Source organism: Peromyscus leucopus, chromosome 20 (assembly GCF_004664715.2).
Source record: "Peromyscus leucopus breed LL Stock chromosome 20, UCI_PerLeu_2.1, whole genome shotgun sequence".
In the NCBI taxonomy this organism is placed as follows: Eukaryota; Metazoa; Chordata; class Mammalia; order Rodentia; family Cricetidae; genus Peromyscus; species Peromyscus leucopus.
In genome coordinates, this window is record NC_051080.1 from 32127478 (window position 1) to 32152959 (window position 25482).

The 25482-nt window shown below is 48.9% G+C and overlaps 2 protein-coding genes across 3 annotated transcripts; both read right to left on the reverse strand.

Moving 5' to 3' along the window:
- Positions 1-222: 222 nt before the first annotated feature.
- LOC114684742 (cytochrome P450 11B2, mitochondrial) lies at positions 223-5937 on the reverse strand. Of its 2 annotated transcripts, XM_028859308.2 has the most exons (9): positions 5696-5937; positions 5143-5298; positions 3408-3607; positions 3085-3288; positions 2665-2819; positions 1651-1817; positions 1339-1417; positions 1064-1252; positions 223-817 (listed from the first exon to the last, which is right to left on the reverse strand). In XM_028859308.2, the coding sequence occupies exons 1-9, from the start codon at positions 5932-5934 to the stop codon at positions 704-706; spliced, it is 1503 nt and encodes a 500-aa protein (XP_028715141.1). In that variant the 5' UTR covers positions 5935-5937; the 3' UTR covers positions 223-703. The 2 variants fall into 2 exon arrangements, with proteins under 2 accessions (XP_028715141.1, XP_028715142.1); XM_028859309.2 differs by lacking the exon at positions 1064-1252 and having other exon boundaries at positions 318-817; positions 5696-5934.
- A 16442-nt stretch (positions 5938-22379) lies between these two features.
- On the reverse strand, positions 22380-24180 carry LOC114684731 (lymphocyte antigen 6D-like). Its single transcript, XM_028859276.1, has 3 exons — positions 24129-24180; positions 23234-23332; positions 22380-22564 (listed from the first exon to the last, which is right to left on the reverse strand). The coding sequence occupies exons 1-3, from the start codon at positions 24178-24180 to the stop codon at positions 22380-22382; spliced, it is 336 nt and encodes a 111-aa protein (XP_028715109.1).
- Between the last annotated feature and the right edge of the window lie 1302 nt (positions 24181-25482).

The window sequence follows — 25482 nt, forward strand, 5'->3', positions numbered from 1 at the left end:
CAATTCAAGAGATAAAAGCTTTCTCCAAGGACACTGGCCCTTGACCTCCTGAAAGAAGACAACCATCCCCGGAGAGACCTCACACATGATCAGGGGTCCAGCAAGTCCTCTTGCCTGCATCTCTGATCTCACCACTACCTGGTCCTTAGCAAGTGCATATATCCCTCCACTATATACGCTTTACTGAGTTACCAGTTCATATGCTCCAACTCCATTGTCAAGCTACTTGAACAAAAACACAGAAACAGCTTTTTACCTGTCTATCTACATCTATATATCTCTATCTATACATAGTCTACTTACCTATCTGCCCCCACAAACTCATTGCTTGCTCGAATGTGTAATGTGTGAAAAATGTAGGCTGTATTGCTGTGGCTCGTGGCATAATAATGGGGAACATAAGGGAGGGAATGTCTTCTGACTCTATTCTGAGGCCCTTGGAAGGCCACAGGTGCATGGAGTGACTGTTGGAAAGGATGAGGAAAATCATCAGCAGGGACTGCTTATTGTCACCAAGATTGCCCCAGTCCCTTCCCTGGCCTTGCAGTCCCTGACCCTGGAGGTCTTTAGCTGTGACCCTTGCATGACTGCAGAAGGTGACAGGGTGGCCCCCAAACAACATCCCGATTCAAAGAAGTGAGACCTTGGGTGTCTGGACAGAGGCAGGCTGGTGGCCTGACTGGGACCCCAGATACAAAGGGGACTAGCTGACAGGCCGGAAGGTGAGGAGGGGGCTGGAGGTGGGCATCAAAACAAAGCGGTAGACCATCTGCACATCCTCTTGCCTGAGTGTCTCCACCTGGAAGGATTTCAGCACCTGGAACGCAAGCGGGGGAGGGGCGCTCCATCTGGCCTCCTCAGCAGGGCAGAGCGCTGGCCCAGCTCCAGCTAAGCTGCTCAGTGCTGCCACCATGCTGCGAAGAGGACCTCCTGTGGGGCCCTGAGAGCCTACCTCAGGCTCTAGGGACCTCACCAAACACAGGAAGCCCAGACAGACCCTGAAGGTCTATGCCGTTAGTCCAATTACTGCCCATTAGCACCCCCATCCCACAGGGCCACTCACATGGTGCAGCAGGAGCATCATCTCCACCTCTGCCACTCGTCTCCCCAGGCACTGGCGCACCCCGAAGCCAAAGGTCAGGTGCAGGAAACTTCTTTTCCTCTCCAGCCAGCGCTGGGGCATGTAGCGCTCGGGCCTCGGAAATACTGAAGGGTTTCGGCCCATGGAGTAGAGATAGAGTAGCACCAATGTCTGTGGGGAAATGCCAAGGGCAAGTTCAACTGCCTTCTAGGGTAATGCAGAACTGGGCAATTGGTGGGTATATGAGGATCACTCACCCCAGCAGGGACATGGTAGTTCTGAAGCACCAAGTCAGACCTTAGAATTCTCTCCAAAAAGCCACCAACAGGATAGAGCCTGGAGGTGGGGGAAGCAACAGGAGAGGCCTCAGCGATGAAGGGCTTCTGTCTACATCTGCACCTTTCTCCCTCACGTCCCTGGAGAGTGTGGTTCCTGCCTATGCTGAGCTCAGCCAACCTCCAGAGGAACATTAGCGTCCAGCCATAGGAAGAAGAGCAGAGAACATGGCTGCCCTCGGACCCCAGAAAAGAGAGGGGACAGAAGAGCAGGGAAGGGCAGGCAGCACCTACCTCAAGGTCTCTTTAAGGGCAGCCCGCAACAGGGGCAGGTCGGACATAGCCCTCTGAGGGTTTGCAGCGATGCTGGCCTCCGCGGCCAGGCTCTCCTGCCGAAGTGCCCGCTGAATGTCCGGGTTCCGAGCCAGCTCAAAGAGGGTCATTAGCAAGGGGGAGGTTGTCTGCGGGAGCCAGAGAAGTCTTAGACACTGTCCCTAGTCCTCCACAAAGGGAAGCCCTTCTACAAAAGGATGACCCCCTTCCCCTTCTGGTAGAAGTACATGGCCAGAGCAGGGTAGGACTCTGGGAACCATGACCATAAATCCTGAGGATCAGGCCACAGACATCCCATTCCTGGCCACTCTCTCAGCTCCTGCAGGGTCTGCTGCTTACAGCCTGCTCTGGTACCTACTGGGGTGGGCCTTCAGCATCACTTAGGGACACTGCCACCCACACCTAGATTCTCAAAGTGTTTGGCATCCCTAGGCCACTCAGTACTGACCTCACTACCCAAGCCTGAAATGGATCCTAGTTCCCGTTGCTACCTCCTCCCTACATCAGTGAGAATCCCTGGCATGAGCCCTGAGCCTCTATGTCCAGAATGCCTCTTTATGGCACCATCTACAGAAACAGCCTCTTAAGTCTCTTGCTGATGTCACCAACCTGTCCCCGTGCTACACTTGGGCATGCTGACTTTGTGATCATCTCTCCACAGCCTGATGCATGGCCCTTCCTGATGCAACCCTCACCCCTGCTGCCTCTTGCCTTAGGCAGCCAGCCACCCCCAGGAGCTTTGTGTTGCTGCTTGCAAATGGCTCCGCCATGAAGGGTCCCCTTTCATGAGCTCCCTTGATCTCTGCACCCGATCCTGCACCTTCACCTGAAGATCTCCCTCTTCCTGTCCCTCTGGGTACAGCCTAGAGCGACAGTCTCCTGGCAGAAACAGCCTGGGATTGCAGCGCACAGGAAATGCTTTGGAGGATACAGACAGGGAGGGAGTCACAGGGGATTCCCACAGGCTGGCCTGACCGTGTCTACACTCCCAGCGGTGAGCTCAATGGAGTTGGCTCTGATGGCGTCGAGAGGCAAAGCTCCCTGGGATATTAGTTCTGCCACGATGCCACTGTAGGTCTGAGGGTTGCCAAGTCTGAGCTCCTGATGCACCTTCCAGATACATCTGCTGGCTGGAGATGTGACATGGGAGCTTGAGAACAGGCAGGTCCACTGTCTTGTTTGTACCCCACTCTCACGGCCAATGACAACCCCTGCTCCTCTCCCACAACCTCTGGGTCAGTTCAGCCATAGGATTAGTGGGAACATTAAAAAGAACAGGAAGCAGCAGTCACCGTCATCTGAGATGACCCCTGTGTCGCCATGAGTAAAGGTGAATGGCAATTAGCTGACCGATGTCCCCTACCCCATGGCACTGCCCAGGTGATTGACCCTCACCATACTCAAAGATGATATCCCAGGACTCAAAATGTTCTTTCCACACCCGGCTGCTTGTCCAGTGAGTCAGGCTCCTGGGCAAGAACATGAGCTGTGTGGTGGTCTTGAACATGGAATGCAAGGCATGGATGAACTTCAGATTGCCAGGGCTCAGGTCATGGCCAAGGAGGCCCAACCGCTCCCCAAAAAGAATAAAGTTGCTCGCTGCAGAAAAATGGTATCGCTGAGACAAGGCAGCCCCTACCCTCAAAACTGCTTCACCTTTCCCTCCCTACAATCCCCTCCCTGACTCCTTAAATTGGGACCTTCCTCCAGTCACATACCTTCTATACTGTAGTTGAAGAGGCTTTGCTGGACATCCATGGTGAGGCTCCCACGAGCATTCTGAAACACCTTCTTCTTCAGGGCCTCCAAGAAGTCCCTTGCTACCATGTCCACCATGGGGACAAACTTTTGAACGGCCTTTGGTGACAGCACATTTGGGTTCAGCCTCAGTCGGTTGAAGCGCCATTCAGGCCCATTTCTGCAGGGCACAGAGCAGGGCTACAGACACCTCCCAGGAAAGGCCTGGCCCAGGCTTGTGCCCATCTTTCTGCCTCTCAAAGAAATTGGGGCAAAGGGTGTCAGGTTCAGAAGCAGGCTCTGCAGGTCCTGTGCCCACTTCTTTCTGCCAATAGAGCCTCTATGTATAGAACAGAGGTCACTAAGTCTAAGGTGGACTTGGCACATCCACACCCAGGGAGAAGGAGACTGCTGTCAGCTCTGTCCACCTGATCTATACCACCTCCCCACAGAGGAGAAGGCCCAGCTGAGCTCACCCTCCCTGTCAGTCCTGTAGAGTGTGTGGTCTCTGAGTCTTCAGCATCTGCCTGTCTCAGCTAAGGGATCCCATCTTCCCTAGGGCAGGATCCACAGCAGAGGACCACTCACAATATGCACAAACCACAGCCCAGGGCACGGGCCTCCCATGGAGATTCTCCAATGAATAAAAGGCAGGAGTTTGCACACTGAGCCACACATGCAGAATGCCTGTCCTTTGGTGAGCTAAAGCCTGCAACAAGGGACAGTGACCACATGCACATGCACATACACACATGTACCCATACAAAACCTCAAAAACACTCAAGTCCCTGTGTGCACAATACTCACAATACTTAGGCAACAGCCATGCACAAAGATGTAGATACACACAGAGTCACAGATGCAAACAACACCCACTTTCATGTCAAGGCAAAAAGCATGGCCACACATTTACACATGCAAGAATATAAGCAGGTGCATACATGCACACACACACACACACACACACACACACACACACACACACAGGCTTCCTGCTTTCTCAGAGGCACATGCTCATACTTTGCCCACAGAGGCCATTTGCATTGGGTCTCCCTGCCAGATTCCCTCAGATAAGTGCCTCACCAATACGCCCTTTTCCCAAAACTACTTTATTAACAAACGAATTCACTCTGACATGGGCTGGTGTGCCTGTGTGCAGCCTGAAATCCCTGTGTAGGCTCCTCCACACCCCCTAGTGACCTCTTGGCAGCCTATTCACTCCAAGCTTTCACCAGGAACCCCTGCTTAGCCCTCCAGATGTGTATCCAGCTGCAGAGGGGAACTTGCCCCTCTCTTACCCGGGTCATGTTTGATTGTGAGCCCACACGAGTCCCAGCTTCCTGTTCTCCACTCCTTCATCCCCAGAACTGTCTACCACATATCTCTCTGAGGGAAATTGCCCCTACTAAATGGAGACTACATTGCTGGACATCAGGCTATGGCAGAAGCTAGCTATGGCCCTGAGCCAGGTCCTCTTTCTGGGCCAACTTTGAAACTGGTAGGAATGAGAATCCCATCCTTTAAAAGCCTATTTAGTTAGGAATTTGGGACAGGAGGCATTCCTCTGCCACCTGCCTTCTCAGGCCCAGGATCTACATGGCATGGCACGGACCCACACTTGGGAGTGATTGGTCTCCACACCCCTACCCAAGTAGGATCAGTGTCCTATGTCTGGGCCACCAATCACCTCCCTCCTCATTCTCAATGTCCACTCACAGCAAGAACACGCCACGTCTCAGGCCACGCTGTTCTCTGTGGGCCACCCAGGGCTCCAGGTGCATCCGATAAGGGTGCATACTCTCTACCTGATGCAGCTTCTCAGCATCCTCTGGCATCATCACAGACACAACCTGTGTTCTTCCTATGCTGTACCTGTGGGGTGGAGAACAGAGCCCTGCTGAGGGTGGAATGCCCTCCACCTGAGCACCCTGCAAAGCCAGCCCTGTCTGTGTGCTTCCTCACCTCAGCCTCTCTAGCCCTTGCTTTCCCCTCAGGAGGGCCCTCCCACTCTCTGCCTGACTCCTCTCCACTTCAGCACTCCTGGCACTCTGTCCTCTCAGCGATGAGCAGTGCCTTTCTCTGTCCACATGGAGAACCATGGTCTCCATGAGTCAGGCCCATAACCTCCTGTGCTCCCTCCCTGTCTTCCTAAGGAGGGAGTGCCTGGTGCCTACTGGGGAATGCAGCACCTCATACTCTGCAGAGCCTGAGCAACCAGAGGGTCAGGAAGCTCTGTCTGTGCTCAGCTATGGGTCAGGAAGGCCCTCACCTGAAAATGGGCCCCAGCTCCTGGAAGGCCTGATGCATCTCCAGGTGCAGGTTCTCCTGGCCCTGCTCCCTCAGGATCTGTATCATCTTCAGCCACTTGTTTCTGGAGTACAGGGGGATGGCTTCAAAGGGCTGCAGTGCCTTGGTGGCCGGTGCTGCTGTGGTGCCCAGTGCCCTCATCCTGTGCTGGCACTGCCAGGGTCTTGCCAGCCACACATCTGCCTTCGCCCTGAGTGCCATGGCTTCCTCCTCTCCTCTTCAGCCCATGGCCTTTTATGCTGCCTGTGTACTGTACTGTTGGACTGATCACGTCATGGAAGAAACTGTCCCTGGACTTGCCTGAGAGATCCGGGGTCTGATCACAGCTGGGGCTCAACTGTCAGTGGAAGTGTATGGCCAGCTCCCCAACACCATCTGTAAAACCTGCTGCTGGGTGGGAACTGGGAAAGGGTATAGTGTCCACATGAGGGGCTGTGTTGACTGGGAGAGGGGGACAGAGATCTCTCTTCTCCCTATAGATGGAAAAGGGAAGATGGATGGATTCTCTCTCTTTTGAAGATATAATAGAAGACCTTGGTTTCTTTTAATAGACTTTGTCTTTTTTTAGCGACTGCAGTAAAAATAAATCTAAGAACTAGAAAGTATATGAGGCTTTATATTCTTTCCAGAACAAGTTTGAATTCAGTTTCTTTAAGGAAAAAAAAAAAGGAAGAAAACTTTTTATTTTTGCTACATGTAAAACAAGAATAACATTGGTGACACCCTAGTGCTGACGTCACAGTGGCACATGGATCATGAGGGCAATTCTGCTCCAGGCCCTGGACCGTCCTCTGCACAGTCTGTGGTCCAGTTGGACAGGTCTCACCCTCAGCTTCCATCTTCCCTTCTCACACTCTTCTCACACTCTTCAGGGCCTCTGACTCGTAAGGTGTTGTACAGGACTATCCTCCAAACCAAACTTCCACCATCTTGGAGAGTTCTACTGAGTGTGATCACAGAAGATCCTCACCTCTGAGCTTGTTGACCCTTGACACTCCCTCATAGAAGGACCCTCCAATAAGGATTCCATCACTCCTCCAAACTCACTGTATATCACTGTACCCTAATTGCAAATGGCCTCGGGATCTCTGAGAGAGGCTAGAGCGTATATGATGGGAAGAATTAGGGGAAGGTTCCATCTACACAGCCATGGGAGAAACCAGCAGCCCAGATGCTTGCAGACCTTCCAACATAGCTTCTTTACCGTCACTAATCTCCTGCCCCCAAAGCCCTCACATATTGCTCTGTAAATAAGTCTAATAAACTCGCTGGTTCCCCAGGGGTGAATGTCGAATTGTACTTTGGCTTGCCATTGGGGCTTTATGAGGAGGGGGATAGACATCACCTAGTCTCCTCACCTCCTACACCTAGAGAAAACTCTCAGGACTCATGGTAACATATCCTCTAGTTCTGCCTCAAGAATGTCATGACTCAGAACCCATTCATTTCCTCACTTGTTAAACAAATATTGAGTGTTAGCGGGTCAGAGTACACACAAAGTATTGGGAACATTCTGTGGGCATGGACAATGAATGTGTAGAGTCCCAGGCACATACATCTAATAGAATTGCATGCAATGAAGCTGGTATTCTGTGTGGCACTATGAGAGCCTACAATGAGAGAAGCGACTTGTAGACCTTTCCTTAATTACCATTGGGGCTTATAAAAAAAATTTATCAGAAATCGCAGAGAATTCTTCTGAACACGCCCTGTCCCAGGCACAGCTTCCTCCTCCGTCAGCCTGTACCTCAGCAGTACACTTCATAGTCGATGGACCCAGGCTGACATTTTTCCATCACTCCATGGCCTCAGCTTCCACAGAGGTTTGGTGCTCCACATGCTGTGGGGTTGACACCTGTAGAGGGGCGCCACTGGGGTCTCATGCAGGACGAGTTGGTCTCCTTAGATGTCTGCCTCTGCCTTCTCATCTCCCTCACACATCTCTGGCAGCCACTGACCTTTCTAATCTCCCACTTCTTTTTCCTTTACACCTGTTCGTGTGTGTGTGTGTGTGTGTGTGTGTGTGTGTGTGTGTGTGTGTGTGTGAATGTGGCAGCCAGGAGACAACTTTGAGCGTCATCTACAGGCACTGTCCACCTTCTTCTTTCTCTTTTTGAACAGGAATCTCTCACTGGCCTGTACTTGCCAAAATGAAGCCTGACTAGCCAGTAAGCAGCCGGGTAACACACTGACTCTACTTCCCCAGCATTGGCATTTCGAGTGCATGCCCCCCCCCATTCAGGGCTTTTAAAAAACATGGACTTATTTTATTATGTTTAATTATGTGTGTGAATGTGTGCAAGCACGTGGGCAAGCGCATGGGAAGGCAGGTGCTTGCAGAGGTCAGAGGTATCAGACCACCCCTGGAGTTCAAGTTCTAGGAGTTGTGAGCTGCCTGACCTGAGTGCTGGGAACTGAACTTGCCTCCTCTGGGAGAGCAGCCAGTGCCCTTCACCACAGAGCCATCTCTCCAGCCTGATGCGGGGCTTTTTAAAAACATGGGTTCTAGGGCTTGAACTCAGATCCTCATGTTTTCAAGGCAAGCACTCCTCAGCAGAGCCATCCAGGTCTCCCTCACTGCCTTCTTTCCTCATAGTGTTGAGTCATAGACCATGTAGACTTTTCACATCTGCGTCTTTCTCTTAATAATTCAAGGTTTTTTCTGTATATATATATTTTTTTTAACTGAACATTTTGTATGAGCCTTCTTATCCTATCTTACTTTACTAGCCATACCTTTTCTTATCCTTTTTCAGAAATTAATCTGGAGTTAGAAATATTATCTAAGTCTCCATTCAAGTAACTGTGTCACCTCTCAGGCAATGTGGGCCAAGCCATCCCCAGTCCACTCACGGCCTTCCCACTAGTTGATTTGCACAAACTGTAACCCTGGAGCTTTTACCACGTGGAACAGAGCGATAAGCATGAGGAAGCAAGTCAGTTCTTTCCCATCACCCATCTGTCTGTGCCTTCCTGGCCTGCATCACTTCGCTTCTCTCTGAAGAACATTCCGCAGCTCCGGAAGGCAGGCCTGCAGACAACAAGTTCCCCTGAGCTTCATTTACATGGAAAAGTCTTTACTTCTCCCTCACTCTGTGTGTGTGTGTGTGTGTGTGTGTGTGTGTGTGTGTGTGTGTGTGTGTGTGTATAGGTGCATGTGTACATGTGTGCAGATATAAGCAGAAGCCAGAGGTCAACCATGGGTGTCTTCTTCATTCACTCTCCACATTATCTTGAGAGGCAGTCTCTTGCTGAACGTGGAACTCACCATCTTGACCCCCTGGCTGTCCAGCAAACCCGAGGGACCCGCCTGTCTCTGCCTCTCCCGTGCTGAGATTACATGTGTGTGCTGCTGGCTTCTACACAAACTCGGTCTTCTTCCCTGTGTGGCAGGCACTTCAGCGACTGAACCTTCCCCCCCAACACACACCCCTCCCCCCACCTCTGAAAGATGATTATATAGAATAAAGAATTCTAGGTCATAGGATTTTTCCTTTCAACCCTTCAGATGCTTGTCTGCTCTTTTCTCTCTGATGACTTCTGAGAAGCCAGATACAGTTTGGTTCTTTGCTCCTGCATAGCTGAGACGTTTATTACTCTGATTTATTTTACTTTTCTTTAGATTTGGTGCAGTTTGGGTATTATATACTTAGGTATGGGGGTTTTGTGTTGTCTTTTGAAACAACCATTTTGTGAGGGACACACACACGCTACCCACATGCATGAGGAAGTCAGAGCATAGCTTTCAGAAGTGGGTCCTCACTACTGCTATGCTTGCTCCAGGCTAGCAGACCTGATCTCTTCCAGCTGCTTCTCCTACCTCTGCCTCCCACTCACAGTAAGAGTTCTGGGATTACAGATGCATGTCATGATGTCCTGCTAACATAGTTGGTTTTGTTTTTTTAACACATTGTATTTCTGACAAAATAAGACAAGTTTAAACATTAAGATCTTCACTTTACCTGGTAGGTCCTTTTCTGGGGGATATTGTTACTCAGTGTTCCACTACTATGACAAAATACCAGAGACAAGAACTTAACAAGAGAAAAGGTTTGGGCTCATGAGTACAAGGTCAGTTGGCTTCATCGCTTTGGGACCTGTGGTGAGTCTGATGTGGTTAGAGTAGGCAAGAGAGGAAACTGCTAGCCTCACAGCATCCGTGAAGTTAAAGAGAGAGACAGGAAGTGTCTGGATCCTTTCAAGGCCACACTCCCGACATGACCTAAGTTCCTCCCACAAGGTCCTAACCCCTAAAAATCCCACTGTTTTCCATTAGTGCCATAGGCTGGTGACCACATCATCAACACACCAGCCCTGTCTTTAAAAAAAAAGTGTGTGTCCTAATTAGAGTAAATAAGGATAAAATTTGGGGGTAAAGCTAAACAGTACCAACTTGGTTTTTAAATCTCTCTTCCGAGGGGTGGAAGAAATGGCTCAGGCTTTAAGAACGTGTGCTGTTCCTGCAAAGAAACCAAATTCAGTTCCCAGCTCCCACACTAGGCAGCTTGAAACTGCCTGGGACTTCAGCTCCAGGGATCCCACTTCCTCTGCTGACTGACTCGGCCACCTGCTGCGACATACACAAGCACACACAGACACAGTCACGTCATACTTAATTAAAATTAAGTAAATATTTTAAAACCTCTCTTTTTACCTTTCTTTCCCCAAATGAGTTCTAGGGTAAACGTCTGTGGTTTACATTTTAGCTAAGATTATTATTAGAAAAATAAACTTCAAATGTAGTGTTATTATTATTTGAAGTGTGTTTGTGTGTGGCTGTTCTGGGGCCATAGTACTTGTGTGTAGGTCTGTTCAGGCTGGTTTTGTGTATCAATTTGACACAAGCTACAGTCAGCAGAGAGGAAGGAGTCTCAGTTGAGGAAATGCCTCTATGAGATGCAGCTGTAAGGAATTTTCTCAATTAGTGATCAATGTGGGAGGACTGATTCAATAGTGGGTGATGCCATTCCTGGGCTGGTGGTCCTGAGCCCTATAAGAAAACAGGCTGAGTAAGCCATGTGGAGAAAGTCAGTAAGTAGCATCCTCCATGGCCTCTGCACCAGCTCCTGCCTCCAGGTTCCTGCCCCAACGTTCTTTAGCAATAAATGGCAATGCCGAAGTGTAATCCAAATAAACCCTTTCCTCCCCAACTTGCTTCTTGGCCATGGTGTTTTGTTGCTGCAATAGAAACTCTAAGAGAAGGTCGCAAGACACTTTTCAGGAGGCAGTTCTCTATTTCTCTATGAGATCCAAGGATGGAACTCAGGTCATCAGGCTTGCATGACAAGTGTACATGGATAAAAAAAAAAAAAAAGCTAGCTTTAATTAATTGCTTGCTTTAATTAATTTGACCATGATGGTTTGGGTTAGTAAGTGGGGTGATTTGAAAGGAAATACCCCCCACATAGGCCCATAGGGAGTGGCAGTATTAGGAGGTGTGGTCTTGTTGGAGCAGGTATGGCTTTGTTGGAGGAGGTACATCACTAGGGGGTGGGCTTTGAGGTCTCAGAAGCCAAAACTGGCCACTTCCTGCAGCTTGCAGATCTGGATGGAGAACTCTGAGCTCCTTCTCCAGCACCCTGTCTGCCTGCATGCCACCATGCTACCTGCCATGATGATAACGGACTAAACTTCAGAAACTGTAAGCCACCTTAAGGAAATGCTTTGCTTTATAAGAGATGCCATGGTCGTGGTGTCTCTTCACAGCAATAGAATCCCTAACTAAGACAGAGGTCTTTCTCCTCCCATCTTAGGAATTAACACCATCCCACATTCCATTACCACCCCCACACCCACAACAGACTTTTCAAAAAATATTCATTTATTTTATTTCATGTGTGTGAGTGTATTGCCTGCATGTCTGTGTATGTACCACATGTGTGCCTAGAACCCTCAGAAGTCAGGGCAAAGGCCCCCCGGAACTGCAGTTATAGATGCTTGTGAACTGCATTGGGGTGCTGGGAAATAACCCACATTCATTTCAGATAAAAAGGGTATTTTGGAAGGAAGCTTACTCTTCTTCTGCTTGCTTTCTTGGGCTCCCTTCTGACACATGGTTGATTTCCCTTCCCTGAGAGCAGAATCAGCTTTTCCAAGCTTTCATCATTGAATAAGGACCAACAGCTTCCGGGAAAGGTCCAGGCTTCCCGCAGCAGACTGGGATGACTGAGGCACCCAAGTCTGTGGACTGAGTGATTGCTGACATTTGCCCCGTCAGTGAGAGACAGCTATTCTGGGACTGCTCTGTCTGTTGGTGCATCCGAGGACAAGCACTGGGTTCTCGGTGTCACAGGTTATTGGGAACCCAGCGAGCCTCCCAGCCAGTGAGGAGATGATCCATGTGAGGTGAAGAATGAAACTCCAGTCAGTGCCATCTTTGCAGGCACTGGGTCAAAACCTCCAAGGTCTGACCTCATGCTTTGTTCTTACATTTAAGCATAGTCAAATCTTTGACAAAGGTTTCCATGGGACAGTTATCACACAAAGCTTTAGGCAGAGCTACAGCTAAACTCCCTTGCCAGGTAGCAGAAACCCGTGACTTCTACAATAAGAATGAGTTGTTGGCTGATAAGCAGAGCTTGGGGCTAGGACCCAGAGGAAGGATCTGTGATAAGCAGAAAGATAGATCTGTTAGTGGAGGATGCAAAGTACATGGGGCCTCTTTCTTGGGGATGAGTTCTAGAGTCTTTGAGAGACAAAGCTGAGGATTAGGGCCTAACCAATTCTCCGGATATTGAGGGTATTCAGGTGGGAGCTAACTCCTATTAGAATAGCAAAGGATCACCAGGTTGTTGGATCACTTTCACTCTGGCATTTCAGGTGAAAGGCATCATGCATTCCCTTCCCTTGAAGAAAATAGGCCTGTGTGATTGACAACCCTGGTTTCTCCAGTGCTTACTCTAAGCTGGGCTTCTATGGCAGGCATGATTTGGCTGTCATCACTTTAAAGACATTGGTTCTGTCCCTCTAGAACATGACTAAAACATCACCTCAGCTATGGGTGAGACTGTGTGTCCACCTCCCGTCCTCTGTGCTGGAATTTTGTCTGGCTTGAGCTTGTGTAGGTCTAAGATATGCGTCACAATTGTTGTGATTTCATCTGCCCTGTTGTGTCTGGAAATCATCATTTCCATGATGTCATCCACCACTTCTGGCTCCAACAACCTTTGTGACCTCACTTCCACAGAGATCATGGAGCCCTGAGGAGAGGGATGTGATATGGACATCTCATCTAAGGCTGAACACTCCACAATCCCTGCATGTTGACCAGTTGAGTGTAAATTGTCCTCTATATAAGAAGCTTCTCTAATGAGGGTTGAAAGACACATTGATATACTATATACATAATATAGGTATGACAATAAGTCATAATTAGTCATTTTAAATGTAATTTCAATTTAGCAGAATATTAGTCATAGATGGTTTTTTTTCCTTAGAGGCCATGACCATACATTTTTGGCCTCATTGACAGTGTTCAGTATAGATTCCATCTCATGGAGAGTGCCCTAGTCCAACAAAGTGGTTGGTTACTCCATAACATTCATACCACTAATGCACCGGGGGCATATTGAAGGGTCCAGGAATATAGAGACATAAAATTATAAACTTAAATAATTAAAGCTGCCAGTCATCAGCTCTGTCAACAACTAAAGGTTAACTTCTAACAGTGGCTCTCTGCTTTACAGGCAGCTCCTCTGTCAACAGCCCTGGGTTAACTTTTAATGATAACTCCCTTGCCCCTTAGAGCCGACAACTACCGTGGACCAAGTTTAACTTTTAATAGTTGTTTCCACATGACTCCTAGCATGCATCACATGCCTGATGCTTACTTTTTCCTATAAATGGGGCTTCAACCCCACCCCTTTACCACAGTTTCAGGAGCCCAGTCACTGACTGTGGTCACAGTTAACTGGTATTCTCTCTTTCCCTGCAGTGATTTTTGGTCTGTACACCAGGCTGGCCTTGAAGTCAGAGAGATCCACCTGGCTCTGCCTCCTAAGTGCTGGGATGAAAAGTGTGTGCCACCACTGCCCTTGCAGTGATTTTTGAAATAAAGTTGTCTTCTGGTTTAATAGACTTCATCGGTCTGTCCCCCGTTTTGTGCATGCCATTGGATCTAACAATATCTTATCAGGCAGGTCATTAATACAACTCACTGGGTTCACAACCAGTGATATTGATGATGACTTTTCTCCTTTGTTAGCATGCATAGCACCTTCTAGCACCATGAAAGCCAGCCTATGGGTAGGAAGCTTCCAGGTGAGTGGCAGCTTGATTCTCCATATTCTGTGACTCAAGTATGTGATATCTTCAGCAACAGGGTCTTACATAAAGTGCTGGAGTGAAACAAATAGAGTTGGCCATAGTCTGAATTGCCTTTTTTCGGGGGGGGGGGCAGTCAATGGGCCCCCGCTGTTCAGAAACTTAAAAAGTGGTAGCTCATTTCTGATACCTGGGTTTTCATTTGGTAGCATGTGGTATCTAGCCAGGGTATTGTGCTTCTGTTATAGGGTAACTCCATTTAAACTCTTTGTGTATCCACATGTGTATGTATCTGTGTATGTGTATATATTTTAGAAAGCTCTCTAAACTCCGGAATGGGCTTTGTCATGGTTTTGTTTCCATTTGTTATGTATTGCCATGGCTCTACACAGTTTATCCTGACAACTTTTATTATCAGGCAAGCTCCTCCTTTGCGACCTTTGGTTTTATTTATTTATCTGTTTCATAAGGGATGTGTTCTAATTATCTTTCTGTTGCTGTGATAAAACACTCTGATCAAAAGCAACTTAGGGGAGAAAAAGAATTACTTCTGCTTATACTTCCAACCCACAACCCATCATTGAGGGAAGTTAAGGCAGGAAATGGAGGAGTGTTGCTTACTGGCTCACTATTGGGCTTACTCAGCCGGCCTTGTTATACATCCTAGGACCACCTGCCTAGGGATGGTACAGTCCACAGTGGGCTGAAGACTCCCACATCAATCATCAATCAAGACAATGCCCTGAAGACCTGACCACAGGCCAATCTGATTGGGGCCATTTCTCCATTGAGACTCTCAGATGACTCTAGGCTGTGTATCATGTTGACAGCTGAAACTAACTAGGACAGGGCAGGTTAGGCCTTGGCAATTGTGACTCTTATCTTGATTCTACATATTACTCAGAGGGAAGAGCCTAGCTTCATTCCATCAGCCTCAGTTCTTCAAAAACTACAAGTAACTCCCCCATCAGCCCTGCCAGCACAGAGGCTCCCAAGGATTCATTCTGTCCTGAGAACTGGCACTCCAGGCAGGCTTGGCAGGGACATTACTCCATCTCCATCTAGAGGGCGGGACTTAGGGGCAGCACTCCCCATGGAAAACTATGGCTCTCATCAGAAAAGATTCCCTATGAGGTCTGGTTCACACATCTGCATCCTTTAGGACTGTCTGGACTCAAGCTAAGACATTTCTCAAATGGTACATGGCTCAGGTCACCCATGTAGAGGACCAGAAGAGGACCCCATAGCATGTGGGTCTCCTGCCTGTATGTTTCTTGCTCCTGCTGCTACAGTGAGGCCCTGAGGAGCCCTGGGGCTAACAGGGGGAGTGCTGGGGAGGTGAATTCCACCCAGATATGAAGGAAGAAAATGCAGCTGCCAGGGAGTTGAAATGATAAAGGCCTCTGGCAGAGAGGACAGATGGATCCTCCATGCTAGGAGTACATGGCAAGAGGAGCAAGGCATGGAGGAGGAGACCCCCAGGCACAGTGCTGGAGGACAGCAGGGCTGGTGTGGATGTGTCAGCAGGGGATAGTCATGATTTTGTTGCTCTCTTGTTTCACTTTAATTTAACCAGCTCCCCACTCCCCATATTTTCTGCAGGGTGAATGGGGAGGGGTGTGTGTCAGAACTGTCATAGATAATCTGCAAGAATACATGGCACGTCTGCTGTGTGCTTCTGCCCACGTGAGATCAGAGGTGACCTTGGCAGAACCATGCAGCCTGGATTCTGTGCACCTCCTTGGGGTAGCAGAGCAGCCAGTTCTTTCCTCCTGTCTCAGAATGTTCTCCCCAACTCTATCCTTTTGTACAATCCCTGACTAATCCTGGAGGGTTTCTGAGTTGGATCCCTTAGCCCTTCACAGCTTACCCACTAGAGGAATGGAAATTTGGGTTCTTTGAAGGAACTGCAGCTTCCCAGAAGCTCCATCCCACACTTGATCTGGGTTCTGTATCCCCTGGATTCTCCAGATTCCAACATCTGTTAGCTGTGTTATGTGGATGGCCTGGGGACAGTCTCTTTCACTTTTCCAAAGAGTGTTTCTGGAGGGGCCATGTTGTTTATGATCTACTTGACTTGGGGTGGTCCATGGCTGTGATTTTTAAAATTCAGAAGGCTGAGACAGAAGGATTCCCGTATGCTCTACTCCATCTTGGTCTATATCATAAATTCCTGGTCAATCTGAGACCCTGTCTCAAAAAAAAATTTGAATACGGAAATGAATAAGCCTTAAGCCCGTGTAAGGGCTTTCTTGTACTTCTCTGAAGTGAATGTTTCTTTCTCTGAGGCATAAAGAAGCAAATGTTAGGAATCCTCCAGTTAACAAAAGTGAGCTGCAGACATCCTTATCCTTGCTGCCTTGGTCTTCTCCCAGGCTTGGCTGAAACTGTGAGACTCCAGTCAGGACACTGACAGGAACAACCCACAGGAGGATATCCATGAGGAAAATGTGATTTTAACACTTGCCCCAGTTTGTGAGGAGCCTACCACATAACAACCAATAAGATCAAACATTTCTTCAACTAGAACTCTCAAATAACCAAGTTTCCCTCTCTGCAAACTTGTGAGCCAATCAGACTCTCTCAAAAAATCTAGAAGAAGAGACCAGCCCTTCCCCTCTGGCTGTCCTGCGCCTGTCAATGACACTGTGAGGGTCTGGAGTCAACAGTTCAATAGAGGTTTATTGAAGACTTCAGGGACATGCATTTCCTCAACAAAAATATGATGTTTTTAATGCATTACCTGTGGCATTGAAGCTGGGCTCCAGGAGGGGAGGGAGGGACCAACCTGAAGACAAGCAAAAGGTAAAAGAGAGGGTGACTGAGAGCTGAAGCTGGACCTTCAGCTCAGGAGTCCATGTTTGGAGCTTTGGGAAGAATTGTACAAGAGCTGTTCAGCCTGGGGCTGTGAATTGTTGTCCTTTCCCCATTGGTGAGGAGGCCTTGTGCTACAAGCCTCTAGGGCCGGGGGTTCACTGTCCATGGCAGACTGCATTCTGCAGATATGACAGGCTGAGGTCACTTGAAGTTTCTCATGGACCAGACCTGGTTCAAGGATACTTCCAGGCGATGATCTCTCTTTCCCTGTTACCAGCCTGTGTTCTCAGAACCCCAGGAACAGAAGAGATAATATGCAAGGTCCTGAATGTGCTCAAAGGAATAAGAAGATCATGACAGAAACAACTGTCACTGGAGTGAGAACCTGTGCCAGAGACACTATAGCACTCCAAAATAGGACACCCAAGATGGCAACAAGGTTTTATGTTGACCTGAAGGGGTTAGAAGAACCAAACAGAAACCTGTGTTCCTGATAATGGCAAAAAACAAAACAAAACAGGTCATCAATCTTCAGAAGTTCCTCCTCCAGTCTCTAACAGGACAAAAGGTGGAGTGTCCACAGACAAATCAGCCTGCATCTAACAGTGTTTAGGGTCCTCAACCATCCTCAACATCTCCTGATACCTTCAATTGGACTTGTTAAATGCTTAGTTACCTGGGATATGGTTTTGTTTTCTTTTATTTCTTTCTCTTTTTTTATTTATTTTTTGCTGGATTTAGGAGCAGTTTTTGAAGAGTAAAGCAGAGTGAGTTCGCACATACTCCCTGTAAGTGTCTCCTACTAAACTCTTATTGTATATTTAAGAATGAGGAGACTTCCTTCTGCCCTGTGGGTGGATAGGTGCAGCCGTACCTTCTCGGGAATTCATAGTCCTGTGGGGGGAGTGAGTTCCTCTGTAGGATTTCCATTCCAATTTGTAACCTGACTCAACTCCTTATCTTTCTCCTTAGATATCAGACCGCTGGACACTTACAGGTGGCAGCTGCATCCACACCAGGGGTCTGCTTTCCTGGTCTCTGTGCTGGCTGATCCCTTGTCTGGGTCCCTCCTCCCTATGGGCTCATGAAGAGCCTGTGTGCTTTCTGCATCCCAGAGAGGCACTTGGACACGATTTTGAATTTGAAGTGGTCAGATGTAGAAAGATTATCAGCACTTCCAGAGCCTCTGCTTCACAGTGCCCTAAAGACATCTGCTGCAGGATCCACGGAAGAGCCTCCACGGCATCAGTGGGGAGATGGGTACGCCATGGCAGCATTTGCGGGAGTTCTGGAGTGAAGTCTCCTTGCTCTACACATCCTCCAAACTCTCCTTGCAGAAATCTGAGCACATTTAAGAACGGCTGCTCATTGGCCTTTTGTTCTCTGTAGAATACTGTTCAGCAGTGTCATTGCCTATAAAAACCTAAAGTAGCCAAGCCCCACCTGTTTATGTGACCAGTCAACACATGGTTGCTGGGAGTTCTCTGTGCCCGGCACTGAGTGATGTGTCAGTGAAAAGGGAGTCTTTGCTCTCAGGGGGACCATACACTGTGGACCTAAGCTACAGAAAGGTGTGCAAGCATGATGAGCCTCATTATTTTGTTATTGTCAAATATAAACATGATGTAATTGCTTACAGTAAGACAAGGACTCACTGAGATGCAGCGCCCCCCATTCTGTAGGCTGACATACAGGAACTCTATGTGGAAACTCCCAATGGGACTATTACTCATAGTGCAGTAAATACAGTGACATAGGAGTGTGTAGTGTCCTGCCTATCTTTTTTCAAATACACCCTATAGACACAATGCCCAGATGCCCCCGAAGCATAACAATTGGACCTACAACGTCTTGGTTTTGTGACAGTGTGAGCATAACCACACACCATTCTCTTCTTCTCATGGTTCTATATTCAGGAATTGACATGAGCAATCAACATGTCAGTATAAAGTGGGTTGTGGATTAGGCAATTTTGCCCAAATCCAGGAGCAATTGTGTACAAAAGTCAGTGTTCTCACTGTTTCTGCACAGAAGGTCAATAATGAAACAAGTGTATAAAAAAGCCCATAGGAAGCAAAGACAAATGACCTAGAATGTAAGTTCACGGCACCATTAAATGTCAGCAGATAGAGGCATAATACGAGAAATGTGCACCTGGGACAAGCCATCAAATAGCAGTGTAAGTCCAGCTCAGTGACTGTTCAAGAGGATGGGATGAAACATTTCAAACAGCAGATGACGAAATCAGTTTGGTAATCAGAAGACCTTCATTCTGAGAACCTTCGGAAGTTGCTTTCAGAAAGAAAAGAAAAATGATCACAGATAAGATAAGGTACAAAGAATCTATATCTAAGGTACAGAGAAATCAATTACTCTGACTCACGTAGATGCCAACTGACAAGAGAGGAACTCTCTGGACCAAAGTGAAAGAGTAGCTGGCTGCCACTAGCTCAGGCGACTTCAGCAGCTCAGTTGTGCTCCTTGGACAAACAGGGATCAGCATCTGCCCCGAGAAACCTCTTTGGCCCTCTGTGTCTGGCCAGCAACACCAGGCAGAGTGTTAGCCCTCTAGTCATGACTCTGAGCACCATGCACGCCCAGGCTGGTGAGTGAGCGCCTATCAGAGATGCTCAGTGGTGTATACTGCCCAAGATGTTCAGCTCCAGCTCTAGGAGCAGCTGTGTAGCCTGTCCCTGGGTTCAACCTCTCTGGTCCTCATCGTTCCATAAAACTGCAGAGTGATGCTGCAAAGATCTTGCCAGCAGTTAGGAAACACAGTCACAACAATGGAAAACAGATTGTTACACAGTTACAAAAGCGAGACATGGTGAGACTCTATGGTAGCACAGTTTTTTTCTTTCATTTATTTATTTACATATATACAAAGTCTCTTGCTGTGCAAATCAACCTCATGTGGCTTTGAACTTGCTGTGAAGCCAAAGATGACCTTGACCTTCTGGTCTTCCTGGTTCCACCTCCCAAGTGCTGGGGTGACAGATGAGCACTGCAATCCTCTGTTAATACAGAGCTGAGGACAGGACCGGGGAATCACACAATACAAAGCCAGTACTCTCCCATCTGGACCGCACCCTCAGGCATTCATTTGGTGGTTTTATTTTGTTGACACCAAGTCTTGTGTTCTCATTTTATTGACAGGCAAGTGGAAGCCCAGAGAAATTAGGAACTGTGCCTGATAACATGAGAGTGAATAGCAGCATGAGGTGGCCCCGCCCAGGCTGGGTCTACCATGCCAGTGGGTCATGGGATGTGAGCAGTGGCAGCCTGGAAATCCATCCTTTAGTGAATGCTTGAGGGATGGACACTGCAATAAAATAAGTTATATGGGGCCTCTGGAGCCTATGGAATACCAGCTCCCTGACCCAGTCTCCAGACATCTGTGACATCAGCATCAGGGGTGGGCAGCTCAGAGGCAGTGGGTCCCCAGCACATGCACACTTTGACATGAAAGCCATTGAATGCCTGGATTCTGGGAAGAGCATGGCTGAGAAGACCCCAATCACAGATGCTCTGCATAAGCAGCCCACCGACCTGAGGAGCTTGGCGACCCCATGGGACATTAGTGAAAATCCCCATTTCAGGAGATACAAGGACCCTCATGCAGCTCCAGTCACCATCCGTGTGCCCTGTGTTCTTCTGATTATCTCCCCTCTTTGGAGTCCTGTGGTTTCATCAAGAAACTGTAGCCTGCCAAACTTCATCTTCAAGTCCCACTCTCCAGCAGAGCTCTGCCCTTTTCTTGAACCCTCGTGACCTACACCAAGTAAGATTCAGAACTCATCCAGAAGCTTCGCCCTTCATGACTGACCATATGTCCAGGAGCAGCCCTTCTGTCTCCATTCACTGGAATTGGTCTTTGGCACCTAGTGAAGTGATCAATGGGAGGTCACCTGAGTTCAGCCCTCTGTAATTCCCAGTGTACTGATCTGGTCCTCACAGCAAGAGCCCTGTGCAATAAGGTGATAGTAGCACCATGTGATCAGGTCTAGATTAGGCACTATCTATGGAAAACACCATCGTAAATGTACCAGGAATGGAACAAGGGTGTGAAGTGAATGGCAAACATGAACTCACTCTCTGCTCTAAACATAGGTCTGGAATGTGAGGGAGAATCCAGCCAATGGGGTTACCCACCAAAACTGCTGCCAGCCTAGAATTTGGTGTCTGGGTTCATTCTCTTCATCGGGGCATGGTGTTGACCAGGCTTTCAGATATGAGGAAAGGGGCAGACACACATGGAAGGAGGCAGCTTCTCTTTGATGAAGGATGTACAATCAGTCACTAGAGCTGACTGACTGATGAGGTCCTGGAGTTGGACCACAGGCAGAGAAGTGAGGAAACATGTAGGTAGAATTTCTCTATGTCCCAGCAGCCGCTCTCAAATAACCACATAGAGACTTAATATTAATTATAAATGCCAGGCCAATAGCTTAGGCTTGTTTCCAGCAGCTCTTACAACATAAATTAAACTGTTTCTCTTAATCTAGTGCTGCTTTCAGGCTCATTTACCTCATCTATGAACTTCTCATGTTGCTTCTTCTGAGTCTGACTCAAGACTCCTCAGATTCCACCCTTCCTTGTCCCTGCATTCTCTCTGCCCTGAAAATCCTGCCTAGCTATCGGCCAATCAACCTTTTATTAACAATGAGAGTAACACATTTTCACAATGTACAGAAGAATTATTCCACAGACGAAATGCTTCAGGCTTCACCCACAGCTGGACAAAGCCTGTGCTCACCCTCCTAATTCTGACTGTTCTTTGCTCCAGAATCGACTTGAGTTCACAGAAGCACCTGAAGTCCCGATGATCTTGGTGTCATCCCCAGATAGAATCCACAGGGTTCATCCCATGGGCAAAGACACCCTGGGGCTTTGGCTACACAGCTGGCATCTCATGCAGCAACTGTGCTGATGCCAGAGCTGACCTACACCTTGTTCTAGGGAAATCTGCCCCACATCTGCCCTTCCCCCACAGCCAGACTGGAGGCCACTCCACAGGGTTTCCATTTGCCAAGGGTCTTCGAACTCAGGTTAAAGCAGCACATTTCACTCCTGGGCCAAGGATCAGCAGGTAATGGCACACTGGAGTTCAATTCTTCTTAAGTGGTGATGCTAAGGTTCAGGTTCTCTGAAGTAGTTAGAGAGAGGAAGCCATGGGATGTGTAAAAAGAAAACCCAAATAATTCACTGGGCCTCCTGAGGGGCCTAACCCAGCCCCCAGTAACAAGGTCACAGCCATGATGGCTTCCTGCACCAATACTTGGAGGCCAGCAGATGGCCCCCTTGCAGACAGAGCTCTGCATGCAGCACCCTGGACAGTGGCGAGAGTCTCCTTCAGCCTAAGGCTTCTCTCTCTGCCTGTGGTCCAGCTCCAAGACCCCATCAGTCCTAGTGATTTTGTACTTCAGCGAGCATTCTCTCTTGGAATCCTGCTGATCAGAGCTGAAGAAGTACCACGCCTAAGGCTATGAGACATTGCAGTCACACGATGGCACCTGGCTCCGAACTCCTAACTCTGCAGCTTGTGAGCCTGTGTGGGAGCTCTGCACCTATCCCCTGAGATAGAGAAAGCAGATGCTGAGGATCAGCAGTGCCCAGCTGGCATGGAGGCTCATGGTACTGTTGCAGAGGTCTGTGTTGCAGCAGGACTCCTTGGAGTGATTCATGCTCTGATGGACATCAGGACAGGTAAATGCGCATGTTTTTGTCACGGTCGTTTGCTGGCCTGGGGGTGCTAGAAACAGAGGGCAGAGAGCCGTTTACTAAGACCTATAAGACCCAAGCCTGGCCCTATCAGCAAACACAGGCCACCTCCAACCTCCAGTTCAAAGGGACACACAGCAAGAGGTCAGGAGGGTCAAACTCAGGTTGTGACCAGGAACAGGGCTCAGAATGTGATCAGGTTCAAGGCTCAGTGTGTGGCCAGATTAAGGATTAGTATGTAACCTGGGGTCAGGGCTTGTGTGATGAAGACCAAGGCTTGGAGAGTGTCCAGGATTAAGGCTCAGTGTTACCAGAATCAGGGCTCAATGTGGGGACCCAGGGTCAGAACTCAGGAATTGCAATCCCCTCCCCCACTTTCCCTCCCCCTTTCCATCATGAGCAGCCAGCTCTCTCAGGGACAGCTAGAATTGTCACTTCCCATGGCTGTGCCACATGCAGTGGCTCACGTGGAAGATCCCACCCACTCTAAGACTGCACTGCAGCTTCCATTTTGAAGGAAGGACAGAGCACTCAAAACAGAGCACTCATAACCCCTGACCATTGAGGGGGATCTCAGGGTCATATCTGCCCAGCAACCCCAATTCCACCAGCAAGCTTTGCCTTACCCTGGCATCTCCAGGTGCCAGATGCAGGACCCAACCCCTCCCCCTAAACATCCACCTGGGACCAAGATACTCACTGTACCAGGAAGTCAGGCAGTAGCGGGTCATGGCGCTGCAAGATGTAGGCTGGAAGCAGTTTCCTGTGGCACTACACTGGTGACACTTCAGGGCCTGAGCTGGAGGAACACAGCAGGGTCAGAGACAGAGACACTCCATAACCACACCAGACAGCATGGGACCCACACACAGTTCTGTGCAAAGCACTGACCACCTAGCAACCCATTCTGTTCTCCAACCACACACGTGTACAGCCTCTCACCAGCCACACTGGGGCACCAGGGCATAGGGCCCTGTCTATGGTCCGGGAAACCACAGCTCTGAGCAGGCAGCGGTCCATGCTGCTGGTCATATGCCATAGGAGAAGGTCACCAGCCAAATGGTGCTCCTTCCACCAGACTTTTGCAAGAGTGACAGCCAGCCCAACAGTACATGGAGACTTTACAGCTGAGTAGGGAGAACCAGTGAGGTGGCTCAGCGGGAAGAGGGACTTGCTGCCAAGCCTGAAGACCCGAGTTCAATCCCCAGATCACACAGAGGAAGAGAATCAATTCCATCAATTTGTCCTCTGACCCTGACATACACACTTGGTCATGATCACATGTGGAGAGACAGAGAGAGAGAGAGAGAGACAGAGAGAGAAAGAGAGAGAGAGAGAGAATTCATGTAATTAAAGAATGTAAGGCAAGTGAAGGTACCACAAAGGGTGCCATGGCTAGACTGTGACCCACTCCCAGCTCAGGCAGCCTGGGTGTGAGGCCCCCAGCAAGGCCTGTCCCCTATGCCAGTATCTCCTCTGGACAGCAGGACCACCATATCATCCATCTGGGGGCAGGTCTAGCTAGGTCAGGATGTCAGCCAGAGTCCTCAGGGGCTCTGGTGACCTAGGACAGGAGTACCCACTTGCTGGCTCACCTGAGGAGCTGAGCAGAATCAGGGGCAACAACCAAAGCAGGTGAGTCCTCATCTTGGGCAATGGGGACAAGCAGAGCTTGTGTCTGTATCAGCTAGCACTGGACCAGCCTATCTTTATATTCCCTTCTGGTGTGGTGGGTGGGGCCTCCATCCATCTCTCACCCCTGACTACCTACATGTGTCACCTCTGGGGGTGTGGTTGGAAGGTAAATACCTCCAAGATTGCCTTGTCCAGAGCTCCTAACCCTCTGCCCAATGTCCATCCTTCCTTTCTCCTGCTCCCTGCAAAGCCCACACCCAACCCCAGTCAACTGTGCTGCTCTGACCCAGCCAGGCCATCACTCGGGAACCACTGTCTGTCCCTTGTCCTCTTAGGAAATGTCCCAGGCAGGGTTGAAACACTGGGAAAGTGTCTTCGCATGGTGCAGGAGGAAGGAGTCCCAGATCACAGAGCCCATAGGCGGCATCCTCTCAAAGTTCCACTCCTCAGCGTATAGAAGCCATTTCTGCCTCATGTCCTCACATGTCACCTCTTCGTGTGTGCCTGTGTCCTGACCTCTTCTGTTAAGGATACCTGTCAGATTGGATTGGGTCACCTAAGTAATGACACTGTCCCTTAATAGTCTCTTAGAGGGCAGTCTCCTAAGAGTCCCAATCCAAGGGACTGGGGGCTAGGGGCCTCAACATATGAATTTGAGGGGAGAATTCAGCTCATGTGTTGGCTAGTTTTATGTCAACTTGAGACAAGCTAGAGTCATCTGGAAGGAGAGAGCCTCAGTGGAGAAAATGCTTCCATAAAATGGGCTGTAAGCAAGCTTGTAGGGCATTTTCTTAATTAGTGATTGATGGGGGAGTGCTCAGCCCATTGTGAATGGGACTACCCCTGGGCTGGTGGTCCTGGGTTATACAAAAAAGCAGGCTGAACAAGCCATGAGGAGCAAGCCAGTAAGTCATACTCCTCCAACACCCTTCCATGGTCTCTGGATCAGTTCATACTTCCAACTTCCTGTCCTGTTTGAGTTCCTTTCCTGACTTCCTTCGAAGATGAACCATGGTACAGAAGTGTAACCAAAATAAACCTTTTCCTCCCTAATTTTCAACATGGGCCAGATCTTATCCACGATTACAAAGTGGGAAGATATAGAAGGGTATGAAACTGACTTCCTCCAAGCCCCTCCAGATGCAGCTTAGAATTTCCCCCTGACAGACTCCGGACAAGAAAAGTATGTTGCTCTGCCACAGGTTTGTGTCTGGCTCCCCTCCGGGGGTCTCAGCCATATTTAGACAGGCTAGTGATCATACCCATCTCAACCTGTCATGGGTCAGGACTCAGGAAACCCCAGTGACAGGATCA